This window comes from Oryctolagus cuniculus, chromosome 3 (assembly GCF_051225735.1).
Source record: "Oryctolagus cuniculus isolate XC-2025 breed Fujian yellow rabbit chromosome 3, ASM5122573v1, whole genome shotgun sequence".
Classification (NCBI taxonomy): Eukaryota; Metazoa; Chordata; class Mammalia; order Lagomorpha; family Leporidae; genus Oryctolagus; species Oryctolagus cuniculus.
In genome coordinates this window covers 122,130,426-122,148,718 of record NC_142869.1, presented here as the reverse complement: position 1 = coordinate 122,148,718, position 18,293 = coordinate 122,130,426, and the positions used below count along the sequence as shown (strand labels likewise).

The following is an 18,293-nucleotide window of genomic DNA, read 5'->3' as shown; positions in this document are numbered from 1 at the left end:
CTCTGTCTCTCTCTCTCACTGTCTAACTCTGCCTGTCAAAAATTAAAAAAAAAAAAAAAAATCCCAAATGAACCAAGTTTCTTATCAACATAGTTGTTTATCAACCAAGTTGTTTATCAAATAAATATAACCACCTGAAGGGGGCCTAGGAAAGAACCTAAGTCGTATTTGAACCTAGGCCTGGGACTCCACATCTCAGGTCACAAAGCCCGAACATCCCGATACTGGCCACTGATTAGCAGGGCCTTTTCTACCGAGCCACAGATTGGCACTTCTGAAATCACTGTATATGCACTGGAGCACTGAGCAAGTAGGAAGATGTATTGTGTAATTTTGGAGCCAGTTTCTCATTGTCAGAGAAAGAAGTTGTTGGCCGGCGCCGTGGCTCACTAGGCTAATCCTTCGCCTTGCAGCTCCGGCACACCGGGTTCTAGTCCCGGTCGGGGCGCTGCATTCTGTCCCGGTTGCCCCTCTTCCAGGCCAGCTCTCTGCTGTGAACAGGGAGTACAATGGAAGATGGCCCAAGTCCTTGGGCCCTGCACCCCATGGGAGACCAGGAGAAGTACCTGGCTCCTGCCATCGGATCAGCGTGGTGCGCCGGCCGCAGTGCGCCGGCCGCAGCGGCCATTGGAGGGTGAACCAATGGCAAAAGGAAAACCTTTCTCTCTGTCTCTCTCTCTCACTGTCCACTCTGCCTGTCCAAAAAAAAAAAAAAAAAAGGCAAACGGATTTAGTCCCTAATAATAAAACCTAAAAAAAAAGAAGTTGTAACTATGAAAGGAAGGATCAAATAACCACTGTGAAGACATGATAGACAGATGATGATATTATGGAAAATATTAAAATAAATACATAGGAGGGTTTGTATATTTGTGTATATGCATTCAAATAATGCTACTTTCATCATAGATGAAGTTTTCAATGACTTTTATGTAGATTCTCTATTCATTCCTTTGGTGTACTTTTCTGTTCCTGTGCCTGCTGCATTCTTATAAATTAACTTTGATATTCTTGCTTTTATTATTTTTTTTTTATTTGACAGGTACAGTTATATAGTGAGAGAGAGAGAGAAAGGTCTTCCTTCCGTTGGTTCACTCCCCAAATGGCCACTACGGTCAGCACTGCGTCGATCCGAAGCCAGGAGCCGGGTATTTCCTCTCGGTCTCCCATGCGAGTGCAGGGACCCAAGCAGTTGGGCCATCCTCCGCTGTCCTCCCGGGCCACAGCAGAGAGCTGGACTGGAAGAGAAGCAACCAGGACTAGAAACCTGGGGTGCCGGCGCCACAGGTGGAGGATTAGCCAAGTGAGCCATGGCGCCAGTGCTTTTATTATTTGACATTTATTTTAGAATTAGTTTGGGAATACTCATTGAAAATCTTGTTAAGAATTTGGTTTAAGGGGCCAGTGCTATGGCATAGCAGGTAAAGCTGCCGCCTACAGTGCCAGCATCCCATGTGGGTGCTGGTTCCAGTCCTGGCTGCTTCACTTCCAATCCAGCTCTCTGCTATGGCCTGGGAAAGCAGTAGAAGTTGGCTCAAGTGCCTGGGCCCTTGCACCCACATGGGAGACCTGGAAGCTTCTGGCTCCTGGCTTTGGATCGGCCCAGCTCTGGCCACTGAGGGCCAATTGGGAGTGAACCAGCGGATGGAAGATTCCTAACTCTGCCTTTCAAATAAATCAATCAATCTTTGGGAGGAAATGATTACATTTGTAGACAGATACATGCAGAATTGACATCTCTTGTCAGATTATCCCCAAGTATTTCATATTTGTGATACTATTATAATAGTATTTTTATTTCAAGTTTCACATATTTGTCATTAATATAGATGCTCCTTGACTTTCTTTTCTTTTTTTAAGATTTATTTATTTGAAAGGCAGAGTTAGAGAGGAAGAGGCAGAGAGAGACAGGTCTTCCATCCACTCAGATGGCCGTAATGGTCAGAGCTGCGCCAATCTGAAGCCAGGAGCCAGGAGCCTCCTCAAGGCCTGGGAAAGCAGTAGAAGATGGCCCAAGTCCTTGAGCCCCTGCACCTGCGTGGGAGACCTGGAAGAAGCTCCCTATTCAGAGTGAGCTACATGCCCACCCTCCACCCTGTTGCTCTACTGTGGCCTCCAGTGGACTGGCTGATGTCCACCCACAGTAGTGAGGGTGGGTACTTACTTATTCCACTAATTCAAACACTAATCTGTCAAGATGGCACTGGTAGTGGCCAGTTTGTTTAGATTCTCTTCTCCAGTGGGTTAATGACACTTCAGTGAGACAGAAGTAGACACGGTACAGTGAGGCTTATTAAGGTTTATAAAAGTCTGTTCCTCTCCCAAAACAGGCAGTCAGGAGACAGTACGGCCCCCTTTATTCCTGGTTTGGGGCTGTTGTCCCTAAAGCCTAAGGGTGTTAACCACAATGCTAACTGAATCATAATGATCGTATTGAGCATGTGCTGTAGCCCACAAACTGGGTGGTCTCAGGGTCTAACTTTCCACCTGACACACCCAGGAGTGGTTCACTAGCTATCTGGGCATCCCTTAGCCTGGTCAAGTTGATGCACAAAAAAGGGCCATCATGCTTCCCAAATGTGAGGGTTCTGAGATGCTTTTATGGACTCTAATTTCACTGTGATCATGGAATACAGGCTATATGGCTTCAATCCTTTAAAACCTACTTGTTCCTGTTGCACGGGCTACTGTACTGATTCAATCTTGGCAAATGATCTCTGTGTATTTGCGTTCTTATTATTCCGTTGTTACCAAGGGGAGTTTTTTTTTTTTTTTTTTTTTTTTTTTTTTTTTTTTTTTAAGATTTTATTTATTTGAAAGAGTTACAGAGAGAGGTAGAGACAGAGAGAGGTCCTCCATCCACTGGCTCACTCCCCAGATGACCACAACGGCCGGAGCTGCGTCGATCTGAAGCTAGGAGCTTCCTCCGGGTCTCCCATGCGGGTGCGGGGGCCCAAGGACCTGGCCATCCTCCACTGCTATCCCAGGCCACAGCAGAGAGCTGGATGGGAAGAGGAGCAGCCAGGACTTGAACCAGTGCCAATATGGGATGGCGGCGCTTCAGGCCAGGGCGTTAACCCGCTGCACCACAGCGCCCCCCCCCCCCCAAAGATTTGTTTATTTATTTGAAAGTCACAAAGAGAGAGAGGGAGAGACAGAGAGATTTTCCATCTGCTGGTTCACACCCCAGATGGCCATAGGGCTGGACCTGGCTGAAGCCAGGAGCCTGGAGCTCCATCTGGGTCTCCCATGTGGGTGCAGGACTCAAGCACTTGGGCCATCTTCTGCTGCTTTCCCAGGCACATTAGCAGGGAGTTAGTTCAGGAAGTAGAGCAGCTGGGACTCAAACTAGTGACAATATGGGATGCTGGCACTGCAGGTGGCAGCTTAACCCATTGTGCCACAATGATGGCTCCAGCACCAAGCCCTTTTTAAGTGTAAAGGAGAGATGGGCATTTGGCCTAGCAGTTAGGCCACCTGCGGCCCACACAGGAACCTAGATTTAGTTCCCAGCTCTGGTTCCCTACGCTAACATACTGTCAGTGCAGACCTGGAAGGCAGCAGTGATGGCTCAAGTGATTGGGTTCCTATCACCTACACGGGAGACCTGGCTGTGGCCTCAGGCTCCCAGCTTCAGCCAGCTCAGCCAGGACCACCACGGTTGGAGAGCCTGGGTTCGATGTCCAGCTCCTGACTCTACCTTCCTTTTAATGAACTCTTGGGGACGGCAGTGATGACTCAAGTACGTGGGTTCCTGCCACCCACCAGGGAGACATGGATTGAGTTCCCGGCTTTGGTCCAAGGCCACTGTGTACATTTGGGAGGGAAGGAATGGAAGAAGAGAAGGAAGGAGGAAGAGACGAAAGACAGGGAGGGAGAATAAAAGGGGGAGCATACAGGAAACTGCTACTAGAAAAGGAATCCAGCCACCTAGTGGCATTTATGCTGTTTGAAGGGAGGAATCAGAGATGGGTCCCTGCAAGAAGCAGCCCCTGCAGGAGCCATGTGCACAATGGCTTCCCAAGGGAGGATGCCTGGCAGCGACTGGAGAGCCTATACATCCTGAGTGTTAACCTCAGACCAGGCTATGAGGGAAATTGAAGGCCAAGTCCAAACCCAGAAGAGCTACCCAGGGATGGAGACCATGGCTAAATGCCTGGGCTCTTCCCTCTACTGGATGCGCTCTCCAGGTTCCCTAGGGCTTGTCCCAGCAGTGCGTGGGCTGTGTCTCTCCAGCAGTGCCCAGGGGATGGGCTCCACCTTACTCCTCTGTACCCTGCGGGATGGTGGTCATATGAACACAACCCACGACAGAGCCAAGGCATAAAAAGGCCTCACAGCCAAGAGTGGCAAAATGTTCCGTTTATGCTTTAGGAGAACATGAAGATAAATATACCTTACATATTACAAATTTTAATATACAGGAAAGACCCACGCCCTCATTTGTCTAAACAGTCTGCTTAGTTTTTAAACCCTGATGAGCACACGGCAGAACACACAGCAGGTGGCAGACCCCGGCTGGCTCAGCTGGGCTCACTGCACAACAGCACGTGGATATGCACTCAAGATCCCTGCCCAGTACAGGCGCCAGGGGTCGGGGTTCAGCCAGCTAGGCCGCGAGGGCGTCACTTCCTGAAGCGCTTGAAGAGGGGGTGCACGTGTTTCGTGGTGGCCTTGCTCCGGGATGAGTGGTACTCCATGTATACCGTGTCGTCGGCCCCGGACATGGAACTCATGGTGCCGAAGCGGCGTGATGCCTGTGGGGAGGGGCAGTGGCATCAGTGTCGGGGCAAAGACGGTCCTTGTACGACATTCACAGTCCCCATCAGCTCAGTCAAAGCTGCCTAAGTTTAACGCATTCTGTGATTCACAGTAACACTGACCACCTACCACGGCCGAGCTCGGTTCTAGGCGTTGCCCGTGTACCTGCAGGCATGACCTCACCTAACCTCACAAGCATGGCAGTCCTCATATTCCAGAAGGGACGCTGAGGCACAAATGCGGATGCCCAGCTCCAAAGGAGATGGCACTTGAGCCTGGGCAGGTGGGCTCCAGCCTCTCTCCATAACCATACTGTCACACTGCCTCTCCAAAAATCAGGTTCAGAAACGGCCATCAACAGGAGAGAAGCCCCTGGAAGGTGCTACCGTAAGGCCTGGACTCAGGGAAAGCCGAGTCTTTCTGGTCTGCATCTTGGTCACCTCTTACTCGGGGACCCTGGGCCAGTACTGAATGTCTGCACTGCGGTGAACTCAGCTGTCAAACGGGGATGACCATGTCCGCCCTCACAGGTGGGAGTGAACAGAAACCTTACTGAGTCCGAGGCTGACCCAGAGCCCATCACACAATGGCAGGCGGCACAGGGGACGTGTGCAGCACCTGCACCTCGGGGGGCCAAGCTGAGACAGGGACTGCGCGAGGCCACCTGGGGACCTGTTAAGAGCAGGAAGGCGTCCTGAGGGGTTCTAGTCAGCAGCTTCGTCCTCACCCGGCGCCTGCCATGGCTCGCCCTCTGGCACCAACACCAGCAGAATTTCAAAAGCACCTGACTCCACTGCACTGATCTCCTTGGAAGGGCCTGATGAACTCCCCAGGAATTAACTGAGATACTCCCTTAAGGACACCTTAGAGTATTCACTTGGCACATGGCAGACGCTCAGTGTCTGCAGAGTAAGCGACAGGCTGAGCATTTTCAGAGAACTCTGCTGAAGCTGCCACATGAGGTGACCCGCAGCCCCATCCCACAGGCCAGAAGGCTCAGCTCCTTCACCGAGCAGGAAATCAGTGGCGAGCTGCCTCAGCCAAGGCCAAAGCCAAGAATGGCAATCACAGGCCCACGCCACTCTGCTCCCTTGGCAGGACCCCGAGGAGCCCCAGGTGTCCTGTTTGCCATCCAGGCTCCAACGTCAAGACACTGGCAAGCCCTCCTGGCAGACTGGGATGTGAAGGAGGCCACTCACAGCCCCTAGGGGGGTGGCTGTGCGCAGCCATAGGGAGGCAAGGGGACATGCACCATATGGTTAACAAGGGTTGCTTTTCTCTTCTCTATTTTCCTGTGTTCTTCAAGTGTTTCCGAAAAATCCCAGAGGCCCCTACACACACCCCCAGGACTCCGTGAAAAAGGCTGCCCTTCAGGAGCACCGACACCGGAACCTCTTGTTCCCACTCACCTGGCTGGACTTGGAGCCGAATTCTCCAGCCACCACCTCTTCCTCAGCGTCCAGATCGGTGGCTGCCAGCACTTTCTGTAACAGCTGCTGCTGCTCCTCTTTAGTGGAAAACGCCAGCTCTTCCTCCTCCATGCCCGCTAGCTTTGTGATCACCTGCAAAGCCCAAACCAGAAGCACTCTGCCTTCTGCTGTCAGCCCAGCCAGCCAGGTGGCTCCCAGCAACAGCCCTTCCGTGCTGTTCCACACAGCGGCTGTGGGAGTGGCCCTGCCCAGGGAGCTTGAAGGGACGAGGGAGGCTGGAGCTGCCAGCCCCCAGCCCACAGCATCTGATGGCTGCATATAGCAGAGTAGCAGGAGCCTGGGGATCTGGAAACCTCCACCTCCCTCGCACAAGAAGGGAGCAGACTGGAGGGCTCAGGCTGTGCCTCTGCACAGGGCCCATGGCTGTGCTGCGCATGGCACCCAGGGCTGCCAGTGGGAGCAAGTACCCAAAACAGAGAGGATGTTGGAATTCATCGACTAGATTTTTTTTAATTAATCTATTTATTTATTTATTTATTTTTGATAAGAGTGGACAGTGAGAGAGACACAGAGAGAAAGGTCTTCCTTTGCCGTTGGTTCACCATCCAATGGTCGCTGTGGCCGGCGCGCTGCAGCCGGCGCACTGCGCCGATCTGATGGCAGAAGCCAGGTACTTATCCTGGTCTCCCATGGGGTGCAGGGCCCAAGTACCTGGGCCATCCTCCACTGCACTCCCTGGCCACAGCAGAGAGCTGGCCTGGAAGAGGGGCAACCGGGACAGAATCCGGCGCCCCGACCGGGACTAGAACCCAGTGTGCCGGGACCGCAAGGCAGAGGATTAGCCTAGTGAGCTGAGGCGCTGGCTTAGATTTTTTCTAACAGGGCAAGGGAACAGTACACAGCACGGTGGAGACTGGGTTTTCATTTCCATGGGAATAACTTACTGCCAGGCCTACCTCTCCATGCAGCGAGTGGAGCTGATTCTGTGAAGGGCCCCTCCCTGCCCCACTGCTATTCTATTTGGAAAGGCAGCCTGGCCTGTAGTTTTTGACAAGACCAGGAACTGGGGACCTTGTGTGTTCCAGAGAGTTCTCCAGTGAACCACAAAGGCTCTTTCCTTCCTTTCCAGGACTCTTCATCCATGTCACAAATAAAGGCCTCTGGGACACTAAATCCTGCCATAAACTCAGTATATGTGTTAACAGGAAGGAAACCAAATGCCTCAGCCAATGAGAGTTGGTGAAAGCTTTAAAATTCCCCACTACTCACTGGCTGATTCGCAGTAAGAGGGCCCTGAGGCCTGGAGACGCAGGGTGTAACAGCTGATTAAAGGGAGAGCTCTTCCAGCCATGTGGAGGGGCACCCCCTGAGAAAGTGACCCCAAGACGCTCAGACTCAGTGCCAGCTGACACTGCCCCAGTAACTCATGCACACTCCAAGAGAGTCTGCAGCAAGGCCTCTGATCCCAGTGCCCACCACCTGCCTGTGGGCTGTCCCAGACTGCTGCTGACAGTCCCCACTTCTCCTGCAGGCCGGGGTACCCAAAAGGCCTTGGTCCTGGTTTCAGCAGAGGCCACACAGATACCAACCTTGAAGCTATAACCCTGATCTACCAAGAACCTCTGGCGCTTGGTAGAGTAAGCCATTTCCTGTGTGTCCTGGGACACCAGCGAGTAGAAGAAGGCATTGTACTCCTCTGCGACCATGCCTGTGGGGAGAAGGTGAGAGAAGTCAGGAAAACAACAGGAGCCACTAGAAGGCCGCAGCACAGAGGCTCTTGGGCAGCACTGGCGTGGGAAGCTCGGCAGGCAGCCACGGTCACCTCGACCCTGCACACGACTCCATCACAATGGCAGCCTCTCATGCTAAGGACACCATGAAGATGGAGAAAAGACAACCTGCAAAGTACACATCCGGTACGGGACCTGCCTGTACTTGTTCTAGACTACGTCAAGAATTGTGAAAACTCAACAAGACCAATCACTCAACTCTAACGCGGGCAAAGCATGTAAAGACATTTCTCCAGTGACAGTGTGCAAATGGCCAATGGCACGGGAAAGACATCAGCACCACAGATCATCAGGGAGAGGCGAGCAAACACATGTGGCCTGTCATCTACTCCCACTTCCACAGTAGAGGTAAAAAGCAAGACATATTCCTGTGGTCAAGCATGAGACTGGAACCGTCATCTACTTCTGGTGAGAATGTAAAATGTGGCAGTTGCTCTGGAAAACAGCCTGGCAGTTCACCAAAACGCTGAGTTAACACAGTTACCAGCACATGACCAGGCAACTTCTCTCCTAGGCACACTCATATAAGCAAGACCAAGAAAACTAAAGATCTATCCACAGAGATTTGCATTATTCTAAAATCAAAGAGTAGAAATGGCCTAAAAGTCAAGATGAATGGATAAAATGTGGTATGTCCACACAGAATATTATGTGGCAATAAAAATTATAGGGGAGGCGGGCGCCGCGGCTCACTAGGCTAATCCTCCGCCTTGCGGCGCCGGCACACCGGGTTCTAGTCCCGGTCGGGGCGCTGGATTCTGTCCCGGTTGCCCCTCTTCCAGGCCAGCTCTCTGCTGTGGCCAGGGAGTGCAGTGGAGGATGGCCCAGGTGCTTGGGCCCTGCACCCCATGGGAGACCAGGATAGGCACCTGGCTCCTGCCATCGGATCAGCGCGGTGCGCTGGCCATAGCGTGCCGGCTGCGGCGGCCAGTGGAGGGTGAACCAGCGGCAAAGGAAGACCTTTCTCTCTGTCTCTCTCTCCCACTGTCCACTCTGCCTGTCCAAAAAAAAATAAAGGGGTGGGGGGGGGGACAGGCATTTAGTCTGCCAGCTAAGACACTGTGTCCCATACCAGACTATCTGGGTTCCAGGCCCAGCTCTGACTCCTCCCTTCAATTTCCTGCTGATGCAGACTCTGAGAGGCAGCAGTCAGCAATCAAGTACCTGGGTTCCTGCCATACATGTGGGAGACCGAAACTGTGTTCCCAGCTTCTGGTTCCAGCCCTGGCCCAGCTCCAGCCTTTGCAGGCATTTGGGGAGTGAACCAGTGGACAGGAGGGTGCTCTTTCTCTCAAATAAGCAAAAAACAAAGAATGAGATACTGGCACAATATGGGTAGTCCATTACGCTGAGCAAAAGCAGCAAGTCACAGGGGCCCCAATCTGTACGCCTCTACTTCCAAACTGTCCAGACAGCCATGAAGACAGGTGGGCAGGTCCCTGGGCCTGGGGGTGCAGAGGAATGGGAAACAAGGAATGACTACTGAATAGCAGGATTCCTTTCAGGGGGTGAGGAAAATATCCTAAAGATTGGGGTAATGGTTACACTTTCAGAATACACTGAAAACCACTGAACCGTATACTCAAAATGAAGCAATTGTATAATCTCTGAATTTTATCTCAACAAAACTGCTGGGGAAAAAAACAGCTCAGAGAGGAAAGCCTCTGTAACAGGGACACTTATCACAGAAACTAGGACAGAATATACCTGTCTTTCAGGAAAATCTGAACACTTTTACTTTCACGGTTCAAATGTCATCAGATAGAGCATGCGTACATTGCTGCTGTATCAACTGCTTCCTACAGCTCACAGTGGCAAATAGAGGGACCGGATGTCTGATCTCAGGAGATACTGTGTTGAGGGGCCAGCGCTCTGACGTGGTAGGCTAAGCCTCCGCCTGTGGTGCTGGCATTCCATGTGTGTGCAGTTCACGTCCCTGATGCTCCTCTTCCAATCCAGCTTCCTGCTAATGGCTTGGGAAAGCAGTGGAAGATGGCCCAGGTGCTTGGGCCCCCGCATCCACTGGGAGACGTGGGAGAGGCTTCTGGCTTCGGATTGGCACAGCTCTGGCCTTGTGGCCACTGGGAAGTGAACCAGCACATGGGAGACCTCTTTCTGTCTCTCTTATACTATTTTACTCAACTACCTCTCAAATAAATAAATCTTTAGGAAAAAAAAAGGATACTTGGAGTAAGAAAATGTAATTCTAATCAAATTCAAAGGAGCTTTCAAATCAGATTTGCTTCTGTTTTAAGAAGATTAAGGAGCAAGCAATGAATTGGCTGCACACCTGTCAGCAGTGACATCCTGACAGTTTATAAACAACTGTGCACTGGGCAGCCAGCTGTAGCCCATGCTATGTAAGCTCACCCTCCCATCAATCCTGCAAGGTAAGATGGTTACCCCTACTCTGATGTGAAAAACCAAGGCTCAGAGGAAATGACTTGCCCAAGGTCACAAAGCAGATCCGGTACCCAAATCCATGCTATTTCCACTTTTAGCCCTGTTTCCATTTCAGGTATAATCCTGGAGCTGTCTCCTAGAAACATCTGAGTAAGGTACAGATTCAAGATATACCCACTAACCTTCCTGTTTTCAAACATCCCAATAGTCCAGATGCCTCTTCAGATAAGCCTGGCTCTTTGGTCCCAGCAGGAGAGATGGGGCCATCTCCTGGCAGCAGTCAGTCTCTGAAGCGCCTCCCCACGGCAGTCTGGGCACTGTTACTATAGTTACTGAGTGCAGGAAGCCTGCCCCTCCCCAGTCAAAACCTTTGCAACAGTGCCACTGTACTTGGTTGCTTGCCAGCTCCACCCAGGCTCTTCACAGGTAAAGAGTGCTGTGCCATCCTGTGGCTGCCCAGGCTGCTCCTGCCACACCCTCCCTTCCTGTTGACTCCAAACCCAGGGCAGCTTCCAGCCACCCATTTCCAAGGGTGGCCCTTCTGTGTCTATACCATCAAGCTCTGCCCCATCCCTGGCAGCCTCTTCCCTAGCAACAGCACCACTCAGCTCAGACCACCGCCCTGGGAATTACAGGCCCTGGTCATGGGAAGACACCCACATATGCATGCCCAATGCATGCTGTGGGGGTCCCGGTCCGTGCTTTGGGGTCCCGTACATGCAAGACCCGAGCAGATCAGCAGCCATGGCCTCCCCCAAAACCACTTCTTACCTTTTTTAGCTCGGAGCACCCGCCCTAGCCTCTGTGCCTCCTGCCGCCTGGAGCCACCATGGGATGAGATCTGAATGAGGACATTTGCTTCTGGTAGGTCAAACGATGTGTCACCTACCTAGAGAAACGAGGCAGCAGTGAGTCTGGGAAGGTGCTGACACAGGACACAGAATGAGAAACAAGATCCACTGGCCCAGAACTGAAGGAAAGCCTGCAGATAATGTTAAAAAAAAACAATCTTTCTCCGCTCCAGGACAGGGGCTTTCTGATGCAGGCAGGGGGCGGCATGGGACCCCAGAAAGGTCTCTCTGGGCCTCTAGGCCCTAACCTGAGTTCTCCTAAAAGCCACCAGAAAGCATCACTGGCACCACTGAACCACAGTCACCTCCTGTCTCAGCACCTTGTGCCCTGCTGCGAGGGAGGGGCCTGATCAGCAGGGATGCACATGGAACAGTATGTTTTTGGATACAGTAACAGGTTTGCACAAAACCAGCCCGTCCTCTTACCTGGAGGGCAACAGCAGCAGCAGCATGTGAGGAACAATGTAGAACTTGGGAGAGGCCAGTGCCCCAGAGACCCTGACTGGGGGGCTGGCTCCAATCTCAAGGTTCCAGCCGTAGACAGGGAGGTCTAGTGCTCAACTGCACAGTGGAGTCTCAGTTTCCTGGCTTCTAAGCCGGTCTGAATCTGAGCAACTGTTCTAAAGTGTCAGGCCCACAGCTCTGAAGGCAGAGCAAAGCTGTCCAGAGCTGGGTCTGCATGAGTCTGTGCTGACGCTGGCCACCTACCTCCTGGGCACTCCAGGGGACAGGATGGATGCCACTAGAGTCACAGAGAACCTCATTCAAATGTCTATTTTTGTTAACTTCTGTCTTTTTGGAAAGGAAATGCAACTTAAAATTCCTAAATCTCCAAAAGAGGTGGGAAAAATGTGAGTTAGGCAAAGAGCCTTTACAGACTCATGAAAATCCTAAACCTGCTGCTTCTACTACAAAACAGGCAGATCCCTCCCCCCACCCCCAACCACCAGCACCTGCATGTGGGGATGCAAATGTGCATCGGAAGTTGCTTCTACAAACCTGAACCCACTGTCCAGGAATCAGTCTACCCCCAGCCCCAATGTCTCATCTCCACCTGCTGTGCAACACAGACCTTGGATATGAAGATGGTGTTGATTTTGGGATTGTGCTTGAAATTCTGGAGAATCTGCATCCTTTCCCCCTGGGATGTGGGGCCATAAATATAGGGTCTAGGAAAGAAAAAAGCTGTGTTACAGCTATCGCTGAACCACACCTCAGTTATCCTGAAAGCACTTCAGAGGGGAAAAGTGCTCAGCGAGGCTCTCCCAGAAGCCCCTGGCCATGCTGGCCCATCAGAGCCCACAAACCCACAGGCTGCAGACCACCACTGGCAGCCCTTCCCTTCTGATTCTAGGTGTAGACCCACCACTCCCTCCGGAATTCCCTCCTTCACTGTGTCTTCTCTTTGGAATGCGCTGTTCCCTGCTTCAACACCCCTAACTTAGACACGGTGCCTGAACAAGCAGAACTCCTGGATTTCTTCAAGACTGATGGGAGCAGCAGAGAACACTGCCATCCGCCCATCTCCCAGCGAAAGGCCTGACAAACTAACCCCCCAGTGACACAGTGTTCCCTAAGTAATGGGCAGGAAGGGGAGAAGAACCCTCAGACTTTTGCCTGCTGCGCTCCCACAATACTGCACATAAAACATTTTTAATTCCTAGCTCCCCTACTTAGAGGTCACCATACCCCGGTACCTGGGAAGGCCATACCCCTGCTGCTGTCTTGCATATGCTAGGGGTTGTATGTGGCTATCCAGCATAACAGCAAAGAGGTGGACAAAGACAGGTACCAGGCATATAGGACCAAGCTCTAGGCTTGGCATGACATTAAATAAATCAACCGTCCCATCCCATCAATGTTACTGAGAACTGTAAAAGGGAGCAGGTGCTGGGGCACAGTGGGGTCAGCTGCTGCTTGCAATGCCAGCATCCTATATCAGAGCACTGGTTCAAGTTCTGGCTGCTCTTACTTCTGATCCATCTCCTGTTAACTACCTGAGAAAGTAGCAAAGGATGGCCCAAGTGCTTAGGCCCCAGTTTTTATCTGGGGAACTAAGGTTCCAGAGCTTGAGGCGATACAGCCCAAGTATGGCTGTCCCCATTACCCCCGTCCATCCAGTCCTATCAATGCCCTGGGCAATGCCTATTAAGGGTCCAGGACGCACTGCTTTTGCTGCTCCCCAAAGCTGCGTTATGAGATGGTTAACAAAACAAAACAAACTTGAAGGAGAGTCAGTACAGGGCACAAAAGGAAGCTGCAAAAGTTTTCATAGCCTCTTAGAAGACACTGTGTGCTCACACGGCAAGAACAGTTATCAAGAAAGAACTCAGGAAAAGTAGTCAGGCTCTAGAGAAAGACAGAAAGTAAAAAGCTGTTGTGGTGCAGCGCAAGCCTGCATCCCCTGCAGAAGGGCTAGTTCAAGTCCCGGCTGTTCTGCTTCCCATCCAGCTCCCTGCTAATGCACTTGAGAAGGCAAAGGACGATGGCCTAAGTACTTGGGTCCCTGCCACACATGGGAGACTTGGATTGAATTCCTGACTCTTGGCTTCAGACTGGTCCAGCCTAGGCCATTGTGGCCATTTGTGGAACCAATCAGTGGATAAAAGATCCCTGTCTCCCCTCTCTCTGTGATTCTGTTTATCAGATAAACAAACTGTTTTTTTATTTTTAAGACTTACTTATTTATTTGAAAGTCAGAATTATAGAGCAAGAGGGACAGACAGAGATAGATCTTCCATCTGTTGGTTCACTCCCCAGATGGCCGCTACGGCCAAGGCTGGACCAGCCCAAAGTTGGGAGTCAGGAGCTTCTTCCAGGTCTCCCACATTGGCACAGGGGCCCAAGCACTTGGGCCATCTTCCACTGCTTTCCCAGGAGCATTAGCAGGGAGCTGGATCACAAGTGGAGCAGCCAGGACTCGAATCAGCACTGATAAGGGATGCAGGCACTGCAGACAGCAGCTTAACCTGCTGGGCCACCAGACCAGACTCAATAAATCAATCTTCAAAAAAAGAGAAAGCAACAAGATTAAAAAAAAAAAAAAAAAGGAAAAAATATTAAAAAACTGGACAAGTTGAGCAGAAGACCTATTATCTGACAAGGGATTCCAAAAAGAAAGAACAGAGAAAACATACACAAGATGATAAACAAAGAAGAAACAGAAATTCTCAGAACAGAAGGACACGAGATTCCAGATGCAGAGGGCCTGAGTGGGACAGGCATCTGGTACCGGGGTTAAGACATTGCTTGGGGGGGCCGGCGCCGTGGCTCAACAGGCTAATCCTTCTCCTTGCGGCGCCGGCACACCGGGTTCTAGTCCCGGTTGGGGCGCCGGATTCTGTCCCGGTTGCCCCTCTTCCAGGCCAGCTCTCTGCTGTGGCCTGGGAGTGCAGTGGAGGATGGCCCAAGTGCTTGGGCCCTACACCCGCATGGGAGCCCAGGAGAAGCACCTGGCTTCTGCCTTCGAATCAGCGCAGTGCACCGGCCGCAGTGCGCCAGCCGCGGCAGCCATTGGAGGGTGAACCAACGGCAAAAGGAAAACCTTTCTCTCTCTCTCACTGTCCACTCTGCCTGTCAAAAAAAAGATTCTAAAAAAAAAAGGACACTGCTTGGGATGCCTACCTGCATCTTGTATTCGAGTGCCTGGGTTTGAGTACCAGCTCCACTTCTAATTCCAGCTTCCTGCTAATGCACGCCCTCAGTGGCAACAGTTGATGGCGCCAGTACATGGGTTCTTGTTACCCACTAGGGATGCCTCGGGAATTTCCTGGCTCCTGGTTTCAGCCTGACCCAGCCCTTGATGTTGCAGGCACTTGGAGAGTGAAGAGTGGAAGTGCGCTCTTTCTCTCTCTCTCTCTCTCTCTCTCTCTCTCTCTCTCTCCCCCCCCCACCTCTCCCTCTCCCTCTCCCTCCCTGCCTCTTAAGTAAAAATAAACAAAAATTTCATAGATTTTATTTTTATTATTAAAAAGGGGAAAACAAGGGGCTTCAGTACCTATCATAGTGAAAGAAAAAAGACCATCCTAGACTTAGGATTGATTGAAATCTCCAAAAAATCACCTCCTGAAAGAAGGAAAACAGACAAGCACCACTACCAGTCACAGAGAAAGAAACCAGAGAGCACCAGACTTCCAAGCAGCCTCACTGCAAGCTTCAATATTGCTTCCAAGGCCCAGTCAACTTGCTGATCAGATGCAAAGTTCTGTAAAGGCACTTGTGAACATTCAGTCTTACAAACCTTCCCTCCAGCATCCCTCCTCTCAAGAATCTAATGGGGCATGTGCTCCATCCAATGAGTGACCAAGAGAAGAGTACAGACTTGAGATGAAGAAATAGGGGCCCAGGGAATTCATGGGGTGATTTCCAAGGGAAGCCCCATGATGATAGCCAGGCCAGAGCAGAGCAGGAGGGTGGAGTGCTGGTGGGGATTCCACTGGACAGAGAAAACCAGAACTGAGGGGTTACCTGACCCTGCTCAAAGGGAATTTACGGTTACGTGAAGAGTATGGAAAGGAGGAATCATTGTATATGCAAACCTAGCAAAAGCAACCAGGGGCAGGCGTTGAACCTTGTGGTTTAGACACTGGGTTGGGACACCTGCATCCCATATCAGAGTGCCTGAGTTCAAGTCCTAGCTCTGCTTCCAATTCCAGCTTCCTGCTCATGTGCACCCTGGGAGACAGCAGGAGATGATCAAGTACTTGAGTCCTTGTCACTCACCTGGGAGTCTTAGACTGAGTTTCAGTTCCTGGCTTCAGCCTGGCCAAACCCCTGCTGTCTGAGGCATTTTGATAGTGAACTAGCAGATGAGGGTTCTCTGTCCAATATGGGATGCGGGCATCCCACAGTGTTAACCACCTTGCTAAAAGCCCACCCCAGAAATTCAATCTTTCTAAGCCTGTGTTTTCCTTCGTATAAAATGGGAATACCTCCTGGTATGGCTGAGATGAGGAATAAATAAAACATACGTACAGTATGCCCAGCATCCAGCTTGCTAAGGAGAAGCTGGTCTATATTCATTCACCCCTTGCTGCCCTCACAAAAAGCATCATGGCCTGTGTCCACGGAGCACTTTGCCTACTCCGACGCAGCACCTGCGGCCCGGCATCACCATCTGGGGAAGACTCTTCCTCTTCATGTGGCAGGAACTTGGCCACAGCTAGGTTGAAGCACACGCACTGGGGTGGGGCTATGGGCTGATGAGCATGCTGGGTGTTACTGAGAAGTTCTTGGATGCCAGTCCACACCTGGGATGCTGGCCCAGCCCCCTTTGCCATCCAGCTCCTTGCCCAGACAGTATGGCCTCATCATTGCCCATAGCATTCTCCCAGCCTGAAACTCCAGAAGCCAACCTCATGCAGCTTTGGAGCCCAGATGTGAGGAAGCAGCTCTCCCAGCTACGCACAACTCTGACCCCTGCTCTCTGGGCTGGAGGGGACCAGTCCCTCTTGCCTCTCTGCTCTAACCTCCATCTCTGATCACCTGCTTCTCTGTCTTGCCTGGGTCCTGAGAGCAGTGACAGAGCTTTAGAATCCAAGAAGTTCCCAAGAGCTTCAAGGATCAAGGCAGTCGCCTTGTGTATTCTCGGTGAGGAAAACGAAGCTTTCAGGGCTTACTTGTTCAGCCGAATGGCGTACTCCTTCAGAGCAAACACGTTGTCAGCAAACACAATAATCTTGTCATTCCTCCTTTCATGAAACTTGATCAGAAACTGACAAGCCCTGAACTTGTTGGGGTTCATGGTGTACAGCAAGATTCGTTTCTTGGTTTTGATTGCCACATACTCCCGGTAAAATTCGGGTGACATTGGGCACCAAACCTGTGATGCATTAAGAATCAAGGATCATTTTACAGGTTTAAACATCACACAACTGTAAACTTTTAAAGCCCGTTCATCTTCTAAAAGCAAAACCAACGGTATATGAATTATGATTTCAACACAACAACAAGTCCATGCATGCACAAAATCAAATCTAACACTGAACTGGACACTCTCATGTGCCCATCATTTAACACCTATTTTTAAATAGTTATACCCAGGGAACTAATTTTACACCAGATACTGCACTACAGTTTTGTTTTTCTAAATGGTATTGGTTAGCAATTCTAAAATTCCTTTGTGTATATCATAGGTCCAAACTAATAAGTAAGTGAACTTTCATGGATAATGGAAGCCAAGTTTCTCACTGTCTGAGAAAGGAATTATAAACAGGGAAAGTTAGAATACAATTTGTGGGGGCCGGTGCTGGGGCGCAGCGGGTTAACGCCCTGGCCTGAAGCACCAGCATCACATATGTGCGCTGATTCTAGTCCCAGGTGCTCCTCTTCTGATCCAGCTCTCTGCTATGGCCTGGGAGAGCAGTAGAAGATGGCCCAAGTCCTTGGGCCCCTGCACCACGTGGGAGACCCGCAAGAAGCTCCTGGCTCCTGCTTCGGACAGCGCAGCTCTGGCCGTTGTGGCCAACTGGGGAGTGAACCATGGGAGGAAGACCTCTCTCTCTCTCTCTCTCTCTCTCTCTCTCTGCCTCTCCTCTCTCTGTGTAACTCTTTCAAATAAATAAATAAATCTTTTAAAAGAATACAATCTGTGGAGCTCGTGGTTTTTAATGTGCACAGACAGATGAGAAACGGATACAGATGTGTGTACATGCACACACACACACTTGTAGCTCCGTCTACTGAGTTAGCCTCGCCATGACATTCTGACAGTAAAGAACACACCTCTACTTTGGTATTAAAATCCCATCCTTGCTCCTTTCTTTCCCAACTGCCGAGGTACCTACCAGCATCATGACCCACACAGTAACTGCCTGGCCTAGGCAGTCCAGGAGCAACGGATGACTGTAGAGGGAACAGCCACCAATGTCCTTCACTCTGGGAAGGCAGCTGTGCCGAAGACAGCAATTTGAGAAAAACCAGCCAAAAGGTACCAGACTACACTAATATCACCTTCTATCTGGATCCAGAACACATTTTGGTGGTGGCACTGGCTTTGGCATCATTTATGAACCCTTGGATTATGCAAAAACAAAATGAGCCCAAACATAGACTTGCAA

General features: G+C 50.9%; 1 protein-coding gene across 1 annotated transcript in view; it reads right to left on the bottom strand.

Annotated features, from left to right (window-relative positions):
* Positions 1-4,347: 4,347 nt before the first annotated feature.
* Positions 4,348-18,293, bottom strand: part of ERCC3 (ERCC excision repair 3, TFIIH core complex helicase subunit) — a 30,372-nt gene continuing 16,426 nt past the window's right edge. Inside the window, exons 10-15 of the mRNA XM_002712415.6 lie at positions 16,854-17,056; positions 12,308-12,404; positions 11,156-11,273; positions 7,781-7,899; positions 6,171-6,323; positions 4,348-4,757 (exon numbers count right to left, since the gene is read on the bottom strand). Coding sequence (XP_002712461.3) covers positions 4,626-4,757; positions 6,171-6,323; positions 7,781-7,899; positions 11,156-11,273; positions 12,308-12,404; positions 16,854-17,056 — 822 coding nt within the window. The 3' untranslated portion in view covers positions 4,348-4,625. The remainder of the gene's footprint in view (positions 4,758-6,170; positions 6,324-7,780; positions 7,900-11,155; positions 11,274-12,307; positions 12,405-16,853; positions 17,057-18,293) is intronic.